Source organism: Phymastichus coffea, unplaced genomic scaffold, assembly GCF_024137745.1.
Source record: "Phymastichus coffea isolate CEN01 unplaced genomic scaffold, Cenicafe_Pcof_1.1 PCOF00002, whole genome shotgun sequence".
NCBI lineage: Eukaryota > Metazoa > Arthropoda > Insecta > Hymenoptera > Eulophidae > Phymastichus > Phymastichus coffea.
Genome location: NW_026706813.1, coordinates 7,354,769 through 7,378,601, shown reverse-complemented (window position 1 = coordinate 7,378,601; position 23,833 = coordinate 7,354,769). Strand labels below are relative to the sequence as shown.

At 41.1% G+C, this 23,833-nt stretch overlaps 1 protein-coding gene across 8 annotated transcripts in view; it reads right to left on the bottom strand.

Moving 5' to 3' along the window:
* The window catches only part of LOC131663753 (glutamate [NMDA] receptor subunit 1), a 1,362,975-nt gene that overhangs the window by 229,979 nt on the left and 1,109,163 nt on the right, over nt 1-23,833 (bottom strand). For all 8 annotated transcript variants that reach the window (XM_058934360.1, XM_058934403.1, XM_058934412.1 and 5 more), the window contains one exon: nt 5,384-5,532. In XM_058934360.1, coding sequence (XP_058790343.1) covers nt 5,384-5,532 — 149 coding nt within the window. The remainder of the gene's footprint in view (nt 1-5,383; nt 5,533-23,833) is intronic.

The window sequence follows — 23,833 nt, the reverse complement described above, 5'->3', positions numbered from 1 at the left end:
ACGAAAAAAGTGCCATACCTGTCATAATAAATCAAGAGCAAAAGATAACGTTAAAGAAATAGTAAGTACTCTTCCAGAAAAATAGCTATAACAGGTATGTACTAGTTTAATTACACAAAAAATTAAGGACAGTAATCCTTCTACTAGTAGTTCACAAATATAGTACCATAATAGTGTAAATGTAGGTATACTAGGCTGTAAGAGAAAAATTATCTTGTACGATAGTTCTACGCCAAACACTTTTTCAATAAGTTTGAATCAATATCAAACAAAATTTAGTGCTTTAGATGAACAAATGAATAATTTGAGTCATTTTATCAAAAGCAATGCAGGAAAAAAGTCTGTGCTAGCTTATTATACTGAGGAAGTTATGTAAAGAGCTAGTTAATTGAAAGATTTATGTAGATATGATATCTCTGCTTTTGGTACAGACAAAGATGCTATTAAACAGCCGAAACTAGTGATCACTAAAGAACAAAATTTATGGTGACCTGCTTTGTAATTACAAACAATTCAAATCTTTTGGATCTAACAAGCTATATGCTTTGTACTGTGGTTGTACGGTGAACGAATCTTTGTTTGATCAAAATAACGTTGTACAAGTTATTTTGAAATATTTGATCTTAGAGCTTCATATACTTCAAAGATTCGTGAATTATATGTTCTGGGGTGGACTTGATCCACTTCTCAGAAAAGAAAAACTTACTGGCTCATGGCCCTAATTATTGAATTTGATTTCAAAATACTATCACGGATAGGCGTTTACAGGAAATGCTTCTAGAAAATTGCTCAAGAAATCAGATAATCTATTAAAACGGAAAATTTATCAGGATGGGAGGACCACCACGTGGTAATTTAATCATTCATAGTCGCATTCAAAACCATGGGTAAAATCATCCATTCGTATTTTTCTGTGAAAAAAATGCAATCAGACTTGAATAAATACGTAGAATATTTGAGAAAAGTTATTCTTGCTAATCTAATGATTTAACCAAGACACTAAAAATTAATGGTATACTGAATCATATTCAGGAAGCAATTGAATTTTTAAATAAAGAAGAAAGCTTCAGTAATTGATCAGAACAAGTAGATGTGGCAATACATCATAATAAAATCAAAATTCATCCAACAACTTCGAAAAATATTTCCTAATTATTACAACATCGAAAGAAAAAAACACGCAATTTGACACTTAGTAGTGCGAAGAAGAAAAAGATTTTAAAATTATATTAGGGAATATTTACCCATCGATTGATATAAATGAATTAAAAATAGCCATAGAACGTGGACATAAAGTAATAAGTATTCATAATATAAGGTATCGCAACATAAAATTATCAATGTCGCTTTTTACAGTTGTAATTGAATATAATTATAAAAGCCAGGAAATTTATAAAGTAAACCGACTATTAATCACGATAATCAATTTCGATCCACCGAACGTTAAAAAAGAAATTCCCCAATGTCAAAATCGTCCAGAATATAGGCATGCAAAAAACTACTAGTACAAAAGTGCTGTGCGTATTAAATATGCTTAACAACACCAAACTAAAGAATATCCAATTAAACAATAAATAAAAGAAGTAACAGTGTAAATTGCAAAGGCAATCATACCGCAAGCCATAAAAGATAAAATCCAGTTCGTAAACAATTACATAAAAAACTATTTCCTGAACTAAGAGAAAAAACGTTAAATCAAAACAGTATTCAAGTTCATCACAATTCATCAAATTCAAATTTATATGCCAACGTCAATAGAGCTGAACCAAATATAATATATACACAATTAATATCAGAACAGAACGATCAGAATGAGATAAAAATATCAAAACAAACAGTTATTCAAGCAGAATTAAGTAGACATACCAAAAAAGTACATAAATAATAAACATGAACATATGATGGAACAGCTGATGCAACGAGATGATACTATGTTAAATCTTTTAACTACACTAGTAAATAAAATGGCATAATGAGCTTAAAGCAGTCTAAAACTCGATATCTGGAAGGCGAATGGTCTTATGCAAAGTCATATGCAATTAAAAGCATTTTTAATTTATGAAAATATAGACATCATATTGATATTTACACTTTACAAGTAAAAACTATCTTAATATACCAGACTAATCACCAAAGATAAACCTAATAATCCGCTTAATAAAGCACACGGTGGTGCTGCGATTATAATCAATATAAAAGTAAACCACACACAGTCTCACACTTGGATTGATGTCATATTGACTGATGCATGCGACACAATCATGGACCGCAGGAACGAATTGCTGCTCGGTTTCGGTAAGTACACAATTATTGATGTTCGGATTAACATCCACGCGTCATCTTCTGCGATGCGGAGCTTTTCATATCGCAACATTCATGGTATTCGCCCAGATTTGCTTTTAGACTTTTTGGCTGGCTGTGACTGGGCATTCTTTGGCTCTGCTGGGTCAGATCTGCAGGGTGCTATTAAGGGTCTTAACAATAACTTAACTGAAGCCATTAACACGTTTGCACCTGAGAAGACGATATGCTTCAAGAAAAATTATGATCCATGGTTTGGCCCAGAGTTCAGGTTACTTGGTGACAAGCATGATGCCTTGCGTAGACGCTACAAGCGTACTGGATGGAGCGGGCGAATGTTTTAGAGGAATTCCTTAGGCTAGGCAACGAGGTCGACGTCTGCATGGAACAAGTGCGCGTCAACTTATTTCAAAATCATCTATTTAGTACTCGTCATGAAGGAAAAAAATATTTGGAAGGAAATGCGGTACCTAGGCTTCTTGCTAGGGGTAGGTAGGGATGGGCTTCATGGGTTTACTTTGGATGAGCTGAATGATCATTTTGCTGGTGTTTCGGTTTCGTTGCTTGAGGACATAGACAGCGGGATGATCGGTATTACGGATGAGAGGAATTTTACCTTCAAACCTGTTGATGTTAATGACGTCATCCTAGCTGTCCCTCACTTTACATCATAAGCAAGCATCGTTGACGGGGTTCCCCGTGGGATGGTCGTGAAAACTCTTCCGATTTATAGGTAAATACCTGAGGTCAATATTTAATTCTTCAATTGCTAAGGGGGTATTCCCGAGTGCCTGGAAGCGTTCACATCTGATAGCTTTGAGGAATAATAACGCTCCTTCCTCGACCTTGGACTTTCATCTAATAGCTTTGCTTTGCTTCCTATCAAAGGTTTAAGAGAATTTTACCTACGATCAAATTACGGAGTATCTAAATAAAGAAAATCTTCTTGATTCCCTCTAGACTAGCTCTAAGTGGAATCACAGCAACCAGGCAACATTAATCAAACTGCTGGATGATATTCGAATGACTGTTGACAATAAGATAGCGACGCTTTTGCTGTTATTTGATTTCAGCGAGACATTCGACAATATTTCGTTTTCAAAGCTTTTGCGTAGGCTTCGTGCCCTTAGCTTCTCTGGCTCTGTTCTCCAATGGCTTAGGTCCTATCTAAATGGTCGCTAACAAAGAGTTACCTCGAAAGATGGAAAATCTGACTGGCTAGACACAAATCTGGGGGTCTCACACGGCTCAGTGCTGGGACTGCTCTTGTTTTGTCTGTATTTCAATGACCTGAAAGATTAGTCAGAGAATATGAGGTTTCACACCTCTTCTCTGCAAATGTCTTGCAGATTTATCTGCATATACCTAAGAACCAATTAACAAAGGGCATTCGAATACTAACGAAAGCGCCTAGATTGGTAGTGAACTGGGCCCGCGACTCAGATCTACGCCTGAACGCCAGTAATACTAAAGCAATAATTTTCGCTACCAACAAAATCATAAATGACATCTTTGTAAAAGACTTGCCTGGTGTTGAGGTGAGGAAGGGTGTATTTGTTTTCTTCAGTGAGGAGATAACTAGTCTTGTGGTCGTGCTGTACAGTAAGCTGTCGTGGAGATGGCATATCGCGGCGAAAGTCAGGAGGGTTCTGTACGGCCCACGCTTTATTAGACCGTGTACTACAAAGCTACTCCAGTATAAATTAGTGAAATTGCTAGTCCAGCATTACCTGGACTATAGCACTGTGGTGTGTATGAGGGCCTCGGCTGAGCAGAGGGAGCGATTGCAGAGACAGCAATGCATGCGTGAGATACATCTTTGGTATCCCGCGTGATGTCTCGGTCTCTCCATTTAGACTGAATTTGGGCTGGCTTCGCGCAATGTGCGCATGGAATATTTTGTGACCGTGCTCATGTATAAGTACCTGTGTATACGCAAATCGGGTTACCTGGCAGAGCTCTTCAAAAAGCTTAAGTCAAGATATCCAGGTAGGGCGGGGCAAGCGAAACTAAGAGTTGCGAAAGTGAAAACGGTGAAAGCGCGCAGGTCTTTTCAGGTGATGGGTGCCCATCTTTGGACACCCTTTCCTCGAATCTAAAGCATGTATCGTCGTTTGGCAGCTTTAAACGAAGGGCGCGCTATCACTTTGCTACATTTAGCACGTAGGACATAGGAGTGCCACTGGTGCATTTGTTTATATATTTATTATATGCAATTTGTACTCGTATGTTTGTGGTGTAAAATGTTTATTTGTATAAATTAGTGTTTGATGATGTAAGCTACTATTAAGTGAGCTTTGGGCTGCATTACTAGTTTTAAGACATATGCAAGCTGGTATGTTGCGACAAATACTAATGCTTTCCTCAGGAATATTAATTACATAAATACTGGTGAAGGTCTGATCTGAATAGTTGTAAGTCTGTCTGTTCTCGTTTGCAGATTATTGAATTTATTGACTGAGGAAGTATCTCAACGCTTGTAATAATTTTATTATACTTTGTGTAAGAATAACGTAATTATTTTATGTATTGACGTATACTGTATATAAGTTGTATTTAGTGTTTTGCTGCTATGGCAAATAAAGAGCTATCAATCAATCTCTGTCTCTGTATCTCTCTCTATTTCTCTTTCTTGTGTGATCCTACGTACAGCTAGAAAATCAGTCGTTCAATACTTGCGCCGTATTATTATTTCAAGGAAAAAAATAGTGTAATAACAGATTCACGTAATTGTTTGTTAATTGATCTCATCTTTAATCATTTGCAATCTTAACACCCTAATCTATCGTTACCTGAATTCGAATCTGTACACTTGTTCAATTGCGTTTTTTCTAATTTTATGCAAGTTTTTAGATGCGCGCGTAACAACAACTATTTGCCAATAAAGTTTTCTGCCTGTTGCAGATTAAGATGACGGTGAGCCTCACAATAAGGGAAATTATTAAAGAAAATTAAAACGGCAAGTCAGATAATAATTAACCGATTTATTTTTTGTGCTCAAATCTAATTTTGTCATCTTACTTCACTTACTTATGATTTAGTAACTAAATGATAAACGAAATAAAGTGACTAAAATACTTACCCTGGCATCATTGATTCCAGTCAGTTTAGTTTTCGGGCGTTCCAATACAAGGAAAGCCGCCAAGTTCGCAGTATAAGAAGCAACTATGATCATGGCAAATCCAGCCCAAACCATTCCCAAGACTCGTGCTGAAAAACTTCGAGGTGTACCTAGAAAATAAAATTTCTAGGAAATCTTTATATATCAATAATTTTCTAATGAATAAGTATACTTCAATGTCAAGGTTATCAATAGAAATTTTATCGACTCCTTTAATTCAAAATAATTTTTTTAAAACGTTTGAACCACATGAAAATATGGATAAATCAGATTAAACATAATCTAATCAAGAGTCGCGGTTGTAAGACATGCTTGAACAGACACCAAGGATCTACAAAAAAATTCGATAATACGCAATGCTATTATGGAGAAAGATGAATGTTTGCGGTTGTGAGTATATATGTGTGTGCATGTATGTAAATAAAAAGATAGGCTTATTTTGATTATGTAGCCATGCCCTTCTGTTCCTTTTTGCCAATTTTCGGCTTTTTTCTGACATATTTACTCATTCTTTGAGGACTTGTGTTATCTCATTTTAAGTTAATTTTCTTTTAATCTTCACCTTATTATCATATTATCCATTTTTGCTCCATTCTATCACTTTTTTCCCCTCCATTTTCCTCACCATTTGTGTCTCGTGTCCAGTCTGTGTAGTTGCTAATGTATGTGTTTTAGGTGTGTATGTGCGTGTGCGTGTATTTTGTGTATATGTGTACATATGTAGGTGTGTCTGCAAATCTTGTGTCTCTGCCTTCTGCGCCTATCTGCTCAGCCTTTCTTCCCATTTTTCAGTTGCTTAATCTTCTCTTCCTCTCTTTCTCCGAGATCTGTCTTTTCTACTCTTCTGTTTTTCTCTTTCTTGCTTATTTTCTTTTCGACTTCTTCCTTTGCTACTTTCTTTTGCCTTTTCACCTTTGCCTTTCTTTTGCTTTTGCTCTCTTTCTTGCTAATCATCTTACCTGTCTTTCTCCTTATTAGGGCTTTGACACCTTTTTTCTCATTTCCTATTGCTTCTTCTGCCTTTCATTTCCTCAGCCTCACTTATTTTCCTTAGTGTCTTATAATTTTGTCTTCTTATTTTCCTTTTTCTTTCTCTTCTTCTTTTCTTCTTCTTTTCCATTTTTGCACCATCATCCTACACCTGCTTCCTCTCGCTTGTATAGTTGCTAGTACGTGTGTTGTGTTTTTTTTTTTTTTTTTTTATCGGAAGAGGTGGAGAATGCTTTTTACGCACCATGACAGGAGCCTTGCGGGGCTCCCCGTGTGTGGGGCTCGCCAAGTTATTTGCATCACTTGCCTGATCAGATGGTACGACCAGCTTCTACTTCTTCCGAAGTAAAAGCCCTACCCACCAAACTCCAGCCTCTTTATCTTCTATAGTCCTTTTATCCCCCACGGAACTGCCGCTAGGTATTACTTCACGGGGAGGCACTAGCATTTCGCTTTTCCTTCTATCTTGCCTTCCCTACGTCCCCCAATCACCGCGAGGTGGTTGGAGGTTCGGGCTAAGGTTGTCGTCTTCTTCTTACTGCATCATTGAATCGTCTTCTTCTTTCTGCATCGTCCGGTCGTCTTCTTCATACAGCATCGTCCGGTCATCCTCGGGACAGACTCGACCTCGACATCTACGTTCCTCTGCATCGGGTGAGGGAGTCTGAGCTCAACCCAATGGCCTTCGCTGACCTGCTATGGCAGGGGAGCATTTAAGGAGAAACCTGCCTTGTTATCGTATAGATAGTCTCTACTCCAGAGTCTACGTTCCTCTGCATCGGTTGGAGGAGACTGAGCTCAACCCAGTCACCTACGTTCCTCTGCATTAGCGAGGGGAGTTAACTGTTCTACAGTCTGGCGCCCCGCACTCCTACTTCTTTCCTCTCTCCTCTTTTTCTCTTCATTCCGAAGCTCTGTGATCACTTTTCTAGCAAAATCTGTTGTGGCGTTCCATGTCTCCTGGGATGCAAGCATCTTTTGCACCAGGCTGACTGACATGATCGCCGTGTCGATTGTGCTTTCAAGCTGTCGTCATTGGTGGTCAAATCTTGGGCACGTGAAGAACACATGCCCCGCGTCCTCCTTTATTCCGTAACATCTTGGACATTCTGGCGAGTCCTCATGCTTGTACTTGCACAAGAATTGCCGGAAACATCCGTGTCCAGTAAGCATCTGTGCCAGGTAGTAGTTGAGATTCCCATGTTTGTGATTCACCCATTCCGCTATTTTTGGGATGAGTTCATGGGTCCATCTGCCCTTTTCCCAGCTGTTCCAGTGTATCTGCCAGCATTGGAGGCTCTTCTGCCTTTCTCTCTTTCTGCAGTCATCTGTCTGCTTTTCTACTGTTCCGGTGGTGGTAAATCCTTTTTTGTTCTTCGGCCAAGATCTCGATTGGCAGCAGACCGGATATCACGTGCGCAGCGTCCCTGAAGACGATCCTTAATCCACTTGCGACTCTTAGCGCCATTTGGCGACGTACTGGGTATATTCGTCTTTGGCACTCTTGCAGCTCTAGCGCACTACCCCAGATGGCAATTCCATACGTCAGTATTGATATAACCACTGAGGCTAGGAGGGCTCGTCGTTTCGGTTTCGGCCCACCAACATTTGGCATGAGTCGGCTTAACGCTCCTCCAACTACTGATGCCTTACTACTAGTGTGCTCGACTTGGTCCTTAAAGCTAAGACGCGCGTCTATCATTACTCCTACGTACCGGATGGATGGTTGCGACTCAATTTCGCAATCACCAACTTGCAGCTTAAGCGTTTCACGCTTTTTTCTGCTAGTTATGAGCACAGCCTCTGTTTTGTGCTTTGCCACTTCCAGCCCCGAATCGTCAATCCAGGGAGCATATAAGCTGAATGTCTTCTTGAACAGGTTCTTAATATCCTCTATGTACATGCCTACGATCACGAGAGCAATGTCGTCTGCGAATGCAACGGCTATTACCATCCTTGGTATCTTTAGGTTGAGGAGGCCGTTGTACATGACGGTCTACAGGAGTGGTCCCAGTACTGAGCCTTGTGGCACTCCTCCACTGACCTTGTATACCTTCGGTCCGTCGTTTGTATCATACTGTAGGATTCTGTCAGTAAAATAGCTAGCTATTAGTTTCCGCAAGTACTTTGGGACATTCATGAGCTCATGGGCTTTCATGATCTTATCCCACTTTGCAGAATTAAAGGCATTCTTCATATCAAGCGTCACTATAGCATAGTAGATTACGTCACCTTTTTCCCATCGGTCTCCTGAAATCGCATCCCTGGCGATTTTAACTACTAGATTGATAGCATCAACGGTTGACCTTCCTTTCCGAAATCCAATCTACCTGTCGGAGAAGTGTCTTTCAGCTATTACTTCGATTCTCGTGTATATGATCCTTTCTAGGATCTTGCCCATCGAATCGAGCATGCAGAGAGGACGGTAAGATGATGGTTTGTCTGGTGGCTTTTTCCCTTTTAAAAGGAGGACCAGCCTCTGCAGCTTCCATTGAGCAGGAAAGTAGCCCTCTAGGATGCACCTGTTGTACATGTGGAGGAACATTTCCGGCGCTATCTTTATTGCCTTTTTTAGTGCGATGTTCGGTATACCGTCTGATCCGAGGGCTCTCTTGTTCCCTAGTCGCAGCTTTTAGTTCCTCTAAAGTTATCGGTGGTACCGGCTCTTCTAACATAGGGACATCAAGCTGTTGCGACGGTTGCTCTGGAAAAAGATTTGTCACAATCTTCTCTAGTAGGACCGGGCACGTGGGCGAGGACAGTGGTTGTGATTTAACCCTTTTGATGGGCGGTTTTTACGCCTAACCCTCGGACTAAGGTTTAAACTTGCATACTCTTCCTCGGAAGCCGATGAACTTGTCAGAGGGCTATCAAAATCACTTCGCTCGTACACTTCTGACCTTGTTGAGACGGCTGCGGAATCCGATCGACCATCTGTCACCTCCGCTCTTCCGGCCGAGCTAGGTTGCGATAGACCGCACTCCTGCTCCAAGCCGGGCGTTGACGAAACGTCCGCCATCATTCTTTGCCTTGCTGCCGTTCTTCTTTCTTCCGCTGTTTGTCCCTCATTCAGCGGAGAAAACAGATTTGCCAACGAAAAATCCGGACCTCTACGGCGTCGTCTCCTTCGGCCTGTACCTCTTTGAGCTTCTGCTACTCGTCGGCATTCATCCAGGTACCCCGCTGGTGGGACATTTGACACCGCAGGCGGCCTGCCGAAAGAGAATCGCAGGTCCAAAGCTTAGAGATAGAGGGGCTTCCACTGCAGCGGATCAGGAACATGTTTCGCAGGCTTTACAGGAACCAAAACCTTCGCCACTTCCGCAGGCCTCTGTGCATCCTCTTCTACTTCTTCAATAACTTCAAGGAGGTCGTTCGTAAATCCTCCGAGCTCTAGCGTGTCCGCCAGACTGCCCGAAGCCAAACCGATAGGACTTGCGACTTCGGTCGCGACCTCGGGCGTCGGGGACACCGACTCTCTCGTTCGCTGTTCCATTTGTAAAGGCAAAACCAACACCGTTACTAACAATTACACTACATATGCAATAAAGAAAGAGAAGAAACAAACACAACATATATTAATACACAACGCAACTCTACATCTCACTCTACACGACACGATAATTACTGGATCCGGCCAACGACTCGCGGCGAAACGTATCTTTTTAAACCTTTTATGTGCACCATTGGGACCTGTCGCTTGTCCTTTACTTCCAACTCATACACGACGTCCGAAATCTTTTTGACAATCTTATACGGACCTCAAAATTCAGACTCTAGGCTGGCGTTTCGGCCCACCGCCACACTCGACAACGGATGAAGCTTGCGCCAAACCAAATCCCCTTCACTAAACGCAGCATACCGGCGCTTCCTATCGTACACACACTTCTGTCGTTCTTGAGCGTTCTCAATATGCTTACTCACTAAAGAGTGTGCCTTGCTACTTTTAATTGCCTTAGCCAGTTGGTCCCGTGCTACGTTGTAAGAGTCTTTGAGATCTCTATACTTTGTCTCCTTCCTGGCTCGCGTGGCTTTTCTTCTTGCTCGAATGCTGTCCTGTCTTCTTTTGTCAATTTTGGCGTTCCACCAGTACATGGGCGGGTGATCGTTGTTAGGTCGCTTTTGTGAGATCGTAGCGTTGCATGCAGAGACAACTCTACGAATCACTTCTTCTGCCTCTTCATGTGCACTATTGGGGCGGTTGCAATCACGACGCTCTCAGGAAGCTCGATTATAATCCGCTTAGCAAAAACATGGATGATGCACATAGTGCACCATATGGCCAGCAGCGAGGCTGACCAGGTCACTTTGTGCAAAAATCTTTTGTCAAAGCGGCGGACAGTAATTGTCTTCCTCAGCAGAGAACGGAGACTCCTCAAACAAACAACTTGTTGTTTTCGGAGAGGACGTCGAAAACTTCTCTCTTTTGTGTACGGGCATATACAAATGCTGAAGTACAAAATGCGTCACCGATTGCCCTCGACAAGCAACTAATGCTAGTCGACCCGAAGTGAATGCAATGTATATTTGAACGAAGACTTGCAATCACAAGTGCGGATGTGTGTACCTTCACGCGGTGAGGCTGAAAACGCTGTCTCTGTAAAGAAACAGTAGGCAAAACACACAACGCTTGCCCCAGGGCAATAGGCCAACCGGCCAAACAAAAGAAACAACACGGACCATGACAACACGTGGTGAGGTGCGGCCTGCAAACGCCCAAACACTCATCGCGGAGTCTACCACACCCCAAGAGCTCAACTCGAGCCCAGAAAAGACAAAATTCGGGAATCACTTGAGGGGAAATCTCTTAGGATTATGGTACCGCGCGCCCTCTTAGAGGACGGAAGACCGCTCCGGGAGCTAGTTGCAGAGGACCAATGGTCCCGGCAATCCGAATTTAATTCGGGTAGATAACAAATTCCTCCCTATCGACTGGCAATCGGTAGGTGCCACTACTGTGGGTAAAGAGTCGCGGCCGTGGTCATAGCTGCCACCCAAAGTTCTTTGCCTCGAGCTCCTGGAGTAAGGCCCGACACCATTGTGCGAGAGAACAGTCCATTGGGCCGAATAACTCTCGATGATTAGAATGCATTACGGATGCCAAAACCCTCAGGAAAAATATTTCCACAGAAGGGCAGCATCCTTCCTGCTAAGGAATTGATTAAGCCCTAATAGCTAAAACAACTTTACATTTAAAAGCGAAATTAGTGGCTGTCAGCTCCCCTTTGAAAGCGAAAACCATGCACTAACGTCCATCAGATCCAGTACTGCTAATGGCGAACATAGGCTAAGATGATAGAAAAAGGCAGAAACCCGACATGCTCACTCAAATGCTACTTTGGTTGCAATTCGTCAAATACCTAACCCTGACTTGACCAAAACGAGGTTTGATTAATATCAAACCCAGCGGGAAAGATAAACACGCTGGTACACTCGTAAGTAGTTTTAAGTTATATTATAATTAAATCAGTTCTTAAGTAGTTAACAATAATTTAAGCAGTAATATAAGCAGTAGTGTAGTAAATAATAATAATAATATTAAGAAAGTTACCAATCAAAAATCAAAAATTAATTAAAACTAAAATAAGAAAGAAAAAATTACAGATTTAAACCTACAGATTCAAAATCTACAATTCAAATCAAAATCAAAAGAAATAAAATAAAATAAAACAAAATCAAAATAAATAAATAATCTAATAACAGATTAAAACGCTAGAAAAATAACTAGCTTAATCAAATGTAAATAAAAGAGCCATGGGAAGCCATGGAGAAACCCGCCAAGGTAACTAACGAAGCTCATGTCAACACACACAAGTACTCACTGCTCGCACTCGAACGCCACTCGCTTAATTGAACGCGCACGTTAACGCCAGAACTAGAATTGAAAGCCACCCTCCAGAATCACCAGCAGCGATTCCAAAGGAGGAAATATATAACTAGACATTGCGTTGTACCTTGAAAGCAATATGGTCAACCATTCTAGGTATAATAAGGCGAGGAAACGTAAGCAGGAGGCGACCGTTGAGAAACCAGAGCACTGCTCCAATACTCCGGCGTCAACTCAGTTTCCTTCGCAACCAAACAATCTTGACGAAAGCAAAAACGATTGCCCACCAGTTAAGAGGCTTAAGTTGAACGCACAACAAAACCCTGAACTGGGCCCAAAACTGAGGATCATACAATAGAACCTCAACAAAAGGCAACGATGAGCTGGGTGAAATCATGACAGACAGAAATCTTGACATACAGGTGGCACTAGTGCAAGAACCATATCACTGGAATAACGCGATTTCAGGTATGGGTAGTGTTGCAGCCATTCACGGAGCCGAAAAAGGCGAAACGATTCAAGCTGCGATACTCTACAATCCGCACAAGATCACTACTACCAAGATTTCTAACCTGTGTGACTCCTACTGTGTTTGCGCACAAGTGGTCGGAGCCTTTGGCGAAATTTACTTCGTAAGCATCTACTGCCAGTTCAGCCACAGCAGGAAGAGCTATCTTGACAAACTAGCTGAGACTCTGAAGCAATTGAAAGGCAAAAGAATCTTAGTTGGAATGGACGCAAATGCCAAGTCAAAGATCTGGTCTAACACATAGGACAAGAATGGAACAGTCATAGAAGAATTCATAGACCAATACGGGCTAATAGTGGCCAATAGGAGGGGCCAACTTCCAACGTACCGTAGCACGAGAGGCGAGACGGATATCGATGTAACTTTACACACGTCAAATCTGTGAAACCTCTTGGCTAGCTGGACGGTGAAAGAATAGACCACCAATGACCACAGGCCCATAGTGATCGAACTGGATTTTGCCTCACAACCAGCCAGACTCATACGAACCGGAGAAACATTAGAACCAAGGTTCAATATGAGAAAAGCTGATTGGGAGAAATTCGGGAGACTTTGTAAATTCGAGAAAGAGAACCTAGCTAAACTCCCTTTAAGAACCTCTGAAGACATTGAAACATATGTTTCTAAATTTGAAGAGGTTCTAATAAGGGCAGCAAAGGACTCTATTCCATCAAAAATGAGAAGAACGCGTTCTCAACCCTGGTGGAATCCTGACATGCGAAGTAAGAAGCGGGCGATACAAGGACATCGAAAAATCGTCGCTCTGAAAGACAAGGAAGGACCGAATGAATTCTGACTATGCAAGGGCTATTAAAAGAGCCAAAAACAACAGCTGGCGAGATTTCTGCACCATTGAAAGCGAAAAGAATGCTTGGGCGTACCCATACAAACGAGCATCCAAAAAAGTCAGAATCTCAAAAGCGATGTGCACGGTTAACCGTAATGGTTCAGTCACAAAAGACTGGAAGGAAACAAGCATGGCTCTACTAGAAGAACTAATGCCTGATGACGACCCAAGCTGCAAAAACGTTATACATACAAAGATTCGCAGAGATATGCGGGAGGTTCCAGTAACCGGCGACGCAACGCCTTTCCTAATAAGGGAAGTTGAAATGGCCCTTAAAGCGAACAAGGCAGGGAAATCACAAGGCAAAGATAAAATAGAGTCAGAAATGCTTGTTAACGCAAAACCATTACAACAGGAACTGACGCGACTTTTCAACGCCTGCTTAAAATGCGGAGTGTTCCCCAGAAGATGGAAAATTGGAATGCTAATCACGTTGCTCAAAGGGGTTGAAAAACTCGAGAACGAGATTAAATCATATAGACCCCGTATGTCTACTCCCCATAGCTGGGAAGACACTCGAGAGGCTTGTGATTCAAAGAATATCCAACATTCTCAACAGCTCGGACTGGTCTTCGGAGGATCAATTTGGCTTTAAGGCAAACAGATCCACAGAGGATGCCATCAGAAAACTATATAAAATAGTAGAAGAGGCAGAATTTGATCCGTCGACAAAGCACGTAGCCGCTATTCCACTGGACGTCTCAGGAGCATTCGATGCCTTATGGTGGCCAAGCCTGCTCTCCTAATTGAAAGAAAGAAACTGCCCGAGGAACATCTACAAACTCCTCCAGAGTTACTTCAGTGATCGAGAAGTGGGCATATATGCTCACTTCGAAGAAACACTGAAAACAGTAACGAAGGGATGCCCTCAGGGTTCAGTATTTGGACCGGTAGGTTGGAACGTCATCTTTGACAAACCACTCCGGGCAATCAGGGACGCAGGATACGAAGTACTAGCCTACGCAGACGATGTGCATCCCATCATTAAGGCAAAGACACGCATTGATTTTGAAAGACAAGCCCAAGAAATTATTAATATAATGACAGACTGGTGCAAGTCTGACAAAATGAAATTAGCGGTAGAAAAGTCAGCACTAATATGGCTAAAAGGCCAACTAAGCGAGAATAGGAACCCTACAGTCAAAATTGGGAAAGACAACATTAGAACGCACAAAACAGTCAAGTACCTAGGAATCACGATCTCGAAGGGCTTCCAATTGGAAGAACATATAGGAAATGTGGTTCAAGACTGTAATAACACCTATTTCGAGCTAAGTAAAGTTGCAAAAGCGAACTGGGGCCTAAAATTCAACTCCATGAAAAAGATATATAATGGCTTCCTACTATCGAAAATTACATATGCCGCTGCGGGCTGGTGGCAAAGGACCAACATCAAACAGCAATCTGCGTTAGAAAGATTGCAGCGATCCGTTCTTTGCAAGACACTCAAAGCCTACAAATCGATCTCTCATGAAGCGGCGCATGTGCTTGCAGCCTCTCGACCAATAGTTCTAGAGCTCGACGCGAGAGTTGCAAAGTACTGCGTCAGGAAAGGGAAATCGATTAAAATGCACGGCAACCGAATTAAATCGGAAGAACTTCGATCGGGCAGACTAAAAATCTCGAAAGCCATACAACTCATCAACGATGAAATCGAAAGGGTATGGCAGGAGAGATGGCAGTCAGCCACAAATGGCAGGAGAACGTACTGCTACTTCCCAGTAATCAAAGATAGATTAAAAAAGAGGTGGCTAAATCCCAATCACTACACAGTCCAGTTTATGACTGGACATGGCGCTTTTAAGTCATACCTCCACAAGAGAGGACTATGCGAAGACCAACTGTGTAGCTGTGGTGAAATAGAAAGCGAAAGCCATATTCTCTTTAACTGCGAAGATATAAGGGAACTAAGGAAGCCATTAATAGAGGCCGTCGAAGAGGAGGGTCATACATGGCCTTGCCCGGAAACGGCCCTAGTATCTAGGAGGAAAATCTACAAAGTCTTTGAAGACTTTGCTAGAAAAGTCATAGAGCCCAGAGAGGGAGCTCCTATAACAAAGAGAAAGCGCAGAAAAATAGTCACGAACTATGGTAGAAAGACGCCGCCTCTTACAAGGTCCCTAACCAAAGGACAAAAACTCCCACAATAACCTAATTTTTAAATCCAGACAAGCTTATAAAGCTTGAAATTTTTGAACGATAATTTTTGAACATTAACTTCAGAACTAAATTCTGAAGCTTGAATACTTGAACGCGAATTACCCCATTTAACCCAACGACGGAGTTTTGAACCGAATGCGTGGCATGATCGGCAAGAATACTGAAAACTGCCTGGGGAGTCGCCTTGTCGGCTAGACGAGACCCCGCCCTGACATAACAGTCAAAAACTAAATCGAAAGAGCAAATATCAGTATCAGCCAAGTCATAAAAACCATTCTTTAGAAAGCGAGATCTGACTTTGGGACAAAACGGGGTAACAACAACCTTTCAAATGACGGATACCCACCAGCGTGAGCGGGGATGACCGAAACGCAATGGGAAGACGTGCCTCGGTACGTCGAAGCGATGGACCTGTGAGTCGTGGGAGAAATCCCTTAATACAGGTACGCAGGGTGAGATGTTTTTCGAACGCGAGCCCAGGAGGGGAGGCTTAGTTGGTTGATCGTCTTAGGAATCTTCCTCTGGTTGTCCTGGCTGAGTCTCTCTTCTGACATCCTAACTTGGGTTGGCCTTTGCGGGGTAGTGGTACCAGGTCAAGCAAATCTCGTAAGATTTGTATGCTGCGTGCTTCCGACGCAGTAGACGTTGGGGCAACTAGAGTCCCGTCGCGCCCAAACCGAGGGACAAGCCTTTAGTTCCGCTCTCCTTGAGCGTCGAACAGTGAAAAGATCGGTACTCCTTTTAAGGAGGTCGCCGCCTTAGATCAAAAAGGTTCCGACTCGCTGTGTGCATCAGGGATGTCGTAGCAAACTTGACTTCCGGATCTCCAAGGTAATTGAAAGCGAAAGAGTGAAAGACAGTGGGCTCTGCCAACCTATTGGCGCCCAGAGAGAGGGTGGTAATGTTTGATTACGCTGCGCCACCCTCAAAGCGGAAAAGTGTGAACGACACACATACACTAACTGCACTATTGGCTGCGACAGGTCTAATATCTAATACAGGACCAGATGGCAGCCTTGCCTGTGGCATCTGTCACCCATGCCTTGCGTGCTAGGTTTCCTATATGGGTCAGCAATGATGACCAGATCTGTTTTCATCTCTCTGACTGTTTGGGTCAACAGGTCGTGCGCCACCTCACAGAGATTTAGGTTGTGCTGTGTCACTTTCATCTTTTTCTGACTGGTTGGCTCTTGTTCTTCGCGTGGAAGGCAGCACATTTGTAGTTTCCTACCACGTGATGGTGGTCTTTGCCCCTTACAGCACATAAAGGGCAGTGCGGGTCTTTCTGGCAGTCGGCGATTTTATGTCCTGCCTGGCCACACTTGAGGCAGAGGTCAGATCTGTCGATCTGACTCGGGCATTTACTGGCAGTGTGCCCCGTTTTCTAATACTTGTAACATTTCTGCAATCTTATAACAGTTTACCAGGCCAATCCGGATTACGCCCCACTCTCCTACTACTTTACGCGCCGTGTGTTATGTATGTGTGTGTGCATGTGTATGTTTGCGTGTGTGTGCGTGTTTTGTGTGTATGTGTGCGTATGTAGATGTATCTGCGAGTCTTGTGTCTCTACCTTCTGTTTCCGTCTGTCTTTATGGTCTTGTAATTTCGTCTTCTTGTTTTTCTTTTTCTTTCTTTTCTTCATTTTTTCTTCTTTTCCATTTTAGCTCCATCATCCACGCTATCTTTTCTTTGCTTCCTATTATTATTTTTTCCCATTCTTCCCTTTCCTTTTTGCTTTTTCCACATTTTTCTACTATGTGCTTCCAATTTTCTTCCTTTTTCATACACATTCTCCATCTCTTATTTTTTTCTTTTTCCCAATACCTGCTTCCGCTCGTTTCGTTACCTAACCTAAACCTTTCCCTTTTTGTGGGCCTTTTATTCTTCCCTCGCCTTGAATTTCCTTTAATCTATACTTTTTCATTTCTTCTTTCAGTTCTTTCCACTCGTTTATGTATCTTGACTTTTCTAGTTTTTCTTCCATTTCTTTTTCTTCTTTTTTCTTTAGCACTTCTCTTATTTCTTCCCAAAACTCTTCTCTCATATCGTCTCCCTCTTCCCTCTCTCTGTATATTTTACTTTTTTCTAGCCTTTCCTCTCTCTCCTCCTTCTTACCCTTTTTATCTTTTTCATTTCTCTCCCTTTTCGTTAGTTCTCTCCATGCTTCTTTTTTATCGACCCATCTCTTTCTTCTCTTATTTTGTTTTCATACCTCATTGCTCTTTCTAATGCTGTTTCTTTCATTTCTTGTCTTCCTGTTTCCCATGGTATTAAGTAACTTGGCGTGTTTCTATCTAATCCCAATACCCACTTTATGTATTTTAGTTGTAATCTTTTTATTTCTTCATATTTCTTCCATCCCCAGATTTCTGCTCCATACATTTTCACGCTTCTGACCAGTGCATCGAACAGGTTCATCTTTAACTCTCAATTTTCTCTAAATAGCTTTTCTCCTAACCCCCCCATAGTCTTCCGAGTCCCATATTTATTTTCCCTTCTACCTCCTTTATCTGCTTTTTTCCGTTATTTCTGCTTATCACATATCCCAAGTATTTGTACTCTTTAATCATCTCTATCTTATCACCTTCCCATTTGAATTCTTCTTCCTTCCCCCTTCCTCCTCCTCTCCTGCATTTCATCATCTTTGATTTTCCTATATTTAGCTCTAATCCCTTTTCATCCAGGTATCTTTTTAATTTTTCAGCATCGCTTTCATTCCACTTTCACTCTTTGCCATCATCACTATATCATCTGCATATCCTAATGTCCATATTTTCTTCCTTCCTATCACTACCCCTCCTTCTTGCACCTGTATGATCTTAACCTTTTCTCTCTTAATCTCAACTTTTCTTTTTTTCTTTATTCCTCTCTTTCTGCTTTTTCCTGCTCTTCTCCAATCCTCTCTCTCTCTCTCTCTCTACTCTACTTCTCTTCCGCCTCCACCCTCTTTTCACCTGTATCTCTCTCCTCAAACACTTTTCCTCTCTAACTTTTTCACCAAAACTCGCACTCACAGCAAAGATACGACCATTCCCTTCCACGAGGGGACCTTCCCAACCCACTCAAATAAATATATTACATAAATATAAGTAGCTTGATTTTATTGTATGAATGGTAAATATGTATTACTAATAGAAAATTATCGTGGAAATATTATGCTATATTTTTATCGAATAAAAGAGTTATTTTAAGATTAGTCAGTATTATATCAAATTTAATTGTTTTAGGAAGGATGAAATTGGTAAAAATTTTAATCAAGTATTGAAATTTCCCTGGAAGTCTGAATACCGATCTAAAATAAACATGGAAATTTACTGATGAGCACAAGGTTTCACATGTTTTATAATTGATATCACTATCACAATTCTTAATTGAAATACTTATATAAATTATAACTGATTTTAGAATTAATACCATATATAGATTGTTATATGTGGTATTAATAATATTTACGATTAAAATATATTAAGAGTACGCGCTGCTTATTACGCTAACCAACCAATCACATAAAAATAAATTGTGCGTTAACATATTTTCTCATTAATTTGTAACAGAGAATTATGGAAAGCACAACCATGCTTTCAGGCTGAGAGTGTTTATATATACCCTTTCATACCTGTTTCTCTGTGTGAAGTATAGCGGACGAGGTGATTGGTGGAATCAAGAGCTGCTGACACTGGGGAGAAACAGAAACGACGAACACAATACGCGTGAAACCGATGAAGACGGAGAGGTAGATGCGGTTCTGGCTACTCGCACATTGCATCAAAGTTTAAAAAGACGAGGTATAACTACTGGGTTGTTGAATTGCGCATGTCACCGATTTTCATTCAACGGTCTTTCGTTATGGGCGCGATCTCACCGTGGTTTAGTTGTCGAGAATATATGCTCTGTGCCCGAAATTTTCAAATGTATTAGTCAATTGTTATCAATAAATAAAAATGTATTCATTAGTCTTTTTATTGTGATTAATTGTTGGGTCGCACTCATGTAGTGTTGAAGCACGGCGCTGGCGCGGGTGAGATCCTGAGGAGAACCGGTTTTGAAGGTGCATACAATCATTTTTAGATAGCAGTTAATCGGCAGCAGTAACAAGTAGTAGAAGGGACAGCGGTAACGACAGGACCACCAGCATTAGCGAACAACAGGAGAAACAGTAGCAGGAAACGATAGCCGAAATCCGGGAATTATTCGGTACCGTGTATTTTCTCTTTCTCTCTCTCTCTCTCTCTCTGTCTCACTTTTTCTCTTACATATTTGGGCTTGGCATTGTAATGGTCTTATCTATGAGATCTTGAACAATTTTTTCGGTTTTCACGGTATCATGGCAATTCGCCAAACTCGCGAATCTGTGTCTAATTATTCGTACAGAGAATGGTGCCGTATTATATGATTGTGTTAGAACTGTGACGGTGTAGGCCCGTCATGGCCTGCACCGTTCGCTTATCTCCCTCTCCTTCCTAGGCAAAGGCGCACGGCCGGCATCAAGCGCACGTTGTTATCACGTGCCTGATGCCTGCCCTTTATTTTTCAGCTACGCACGAGAGCGGTGGAAGGAGAAGCCGTGGACGCGACGACGCGTTCGAGTATTGAGAGTGCGAGAGAGAGAGAGAGAGAGAAAAGCAATAGTTTGAGTATTGGGCTTGGCGCGCGGCACTTGTCGCGACCGGCATTGCCGCGTGCCGCCGATTAGGCGAGTGGTGGGAGAAAGCGTGAGAAGCCGGCTCTCACGCACTCGCCAGAGAGAGTGACGCGACGCGCGCGACAGCAGTCAGTCGAGATTTAGCTGGTGACCATCGCTGCCTGCCCTTTGTCCGGAAGAAGTCAGCATTCCTCAGCAGATCGGTCGGACGGGACTTCCTCTGCCAGCGACGCAGCAGCTGCCCGGCAAGAAGCCGTCACCGAGGCAGAACCCGACAACCCTTTTCTGCCAGGTCGCCGGTCAAGTAGCAGCGAGGAATTTTCCAGACTAGCCGCCGGTGGGACACCTTCAAGGCTGCCAGCAACAGCGACGTCCACCAATTTGGTCAGGTCACCGATTCCTCTCTCTCTATATCTCTGTCTTTCCTCGGCGATTCTCACGGTTCGCGTTGCTACGCCAGGCTTTTCCGAGCCGGCGTAGTTTTCGGCAGTGTGTAAATTTAAGTAATTGTTTGAGCCGGTTAACGAGGTGACATGGCGCTAACGTGCCGGTCATCTCGTTTAGAATAAGTTCGCGTGTTAATAGTAATAAGTGATTTGTGTTCTCGACGGCACTCGTGGTAGTGCGTTTATAATAAACGAGCGTATAGCGAATTGTGTGTGAAGTTATTTTGCCCGCTGTTCTCCTTCCTGCTTTGCTTGGAGCGATACACCGCCTCCCTTGCCTTCCTCCTTTATAAATAATTGGTGATAGTGATGAATTAATCGGCATTGCAGGCCGACACTATTACAGAACAAAAATCAAATTTCATGATCATATAACAAGTATGACGTCACTCTACTTATAGATATAGATATGCTAATTTTTATTGTTCCATCAAAGCGAATACTCTGAGCTCGAGATGATAATCTTAGGTACATGAGTACAAATTTGTTTGATTGATAGCAACTTAATTATGATTGTTATCAATAAATAAAAAATTAATAACTTATTCAAACAAATAAAATAAAATGAATTGAAAGCGTTAATTCTATACATACTGACAAAATTGCTAGAATTGATTATTATTAATTTGCCGATTTTATATTTATAATACAAAATTTGGCCAAGAACGAAAAATAATTATTATTCAAACATTATTAAACAATTTAAGCATTTCTTATTTATAATTACTTCTACAAGCAATAATTTGTCTATCTATGTAAAAAATTTTAATTATTTTATTGTAAGTCTTGCGCTATTAAATTAACTGACTTTGTTGGTTAATAACTGTTAACTACGATTTTTGGAATAATTTCAAATTATGCCTAAAATAACTATACTAAACACTGTATTTTTTACACTATTTAATTTTTCTCTAGCGTTATTATTATTGTAAATTAGAAAAAAAATGACTTTGCACATTTGCGAAAAGAGCGTGAACAAGGCCATCCTGTGTGAATGTCTCCTAAAAATCGGTGTATAAATAGGTTCAATTTTGCACAGGCTAAGCAGATTCTCTCTTAGCCTTACAAAGTAAGAGCTTAAGATCGAATAAACTTGGCTTCTCCCTGAGCTGGTTCTCTCTTATAATTAGCTGGCAAGCATTACTTCTTTTATTGTAATTTACGCTCGACACATACAATACTTCGTGCTATGAGAAACTTGGACTTAGACTATTTTCCTCAATACCATTCCAAATTATTATATTAGTTCACAAAAGTGGTTTTCAATTTTTATATTAAAATTTTATATTCTGGATAATTTTAGAATCTATTTTCATTGATATATATCTATATTTTCACTAAAGTCAATTTCAATCGAATTCTTATTCAATAAACTATGAAATCAATATAAATTAAAGGTAATTTGTAACATCACAGCATTTACGTATGTGTATGAGTGTGTGTGTGTATGTGGTCAAGCAGTTTTGCCGGTCCTCACGTCAATACTGACGGTCGATCGCGTTTCGGCGGTTTTAAAGGGGAAAGTTTCCAGTAATCTTTTTTGCGAACATTGTACGCTGTGCGCTAATAGTTTGTATTCAGGGTAGAACGATATCGCTGGTATAATTATGTATAGCAATATTTGATGTGTTAATAAAATGTATTTGAGTTAAGTAAGAGTCACTGTACATGATCAGGAGTGTGAAGTATTCCTACTCACATTTAAGGAAAGCTAACCCAACTTTCTTCTTACCAATCCATCACGCTGAATACAAAAAATGCACCTCACACATGAATTACTCAATCTATGTAGACACTCTCTTTGCTCCGCAGTGCCCCACCCTGCAGACATATCATAGCTCAATAATCAAGATATAGATAGACCAGCGACTTTACCAACCTACGTTGGAGTAACTCTATTGTGCATGATCTAATAAAATTCTAACCACATAGAGCTCTCCTGATTTTTTTTTGGAAATTTATTCCATATAGAATCTTCAAGTCTGCTTTGAATCCAAGACGACTCCAAAGTTGGTCACCATCTTACTGAAAGGGACAAAAATCCTATCTCGCACCTCAATACTAGGCAATCAATCCCCCAGCATATATGTCATTGACATGTCTCCTGGTCCCAATAACTATTGCTTTAGTCTTATCGGTGTTGAAGCAAGTCCAGTCTGCCATTAGCCGAGCCATCTCAGTTCCTCATCATTTTTCTGTATATACAGATAAATCTACAAGTTCTCAGCGTAAAAGAGGTGAAAATTCTCATGTTCTTGTAGTGAGTCTTTTAGGTCATTGCCATACCAACAAAACAATAGTGGTCCCAGCACTGAGTATTGTTATATCTCCAGATTAGTCTCTCACCAGTCCAAGTTCTTACTTTTGGAGGTAACCTTCTGGGTACGATCTCGCACATAGGATTTTAGCCATAAAAGAGTTGATCTTGTTCCTGATGCCTGTTTGGAAAGATCTGAGATGTTTTTCTTTATTTAAATATTCCGTAATCTAGTCATACTCGAGCTTTCTAAAATCCTTTGATAGAAAGCAGAACAATGCTATTAAGCGAAAGTTCGAAACTGATGATAAACTGTTACTTTTTTTCAAAGTTACCAGCTGTGCTTGCTTCGAAAAATCTGAGAAAACCTCCTTACAAATAAGGAATTAAATATTAATACCATGTATTCGGCTATCACTGAAAGAGTCTGGAGGTACCTCTATGGCGATGCAATCCATTCTAGTTATTTGCGAGGAGAAGGAAGAGATGACCAGAATAACATTTGACCAAAATAACATCCTAATTTCAGAGTATTAATGAACAGGATAAAAACTAATTCGGCTATTCAAAATAAAACTACGATTAAAGCAATCAAACATGCTAAAGTGTGCATCACTATACAAAAAATTAAGAATAAACAACTAGAATCGATAACATTATCTTTAGAATGATTAAAGAATTACTTATAAAAGCAACAAGACGTATTAGAA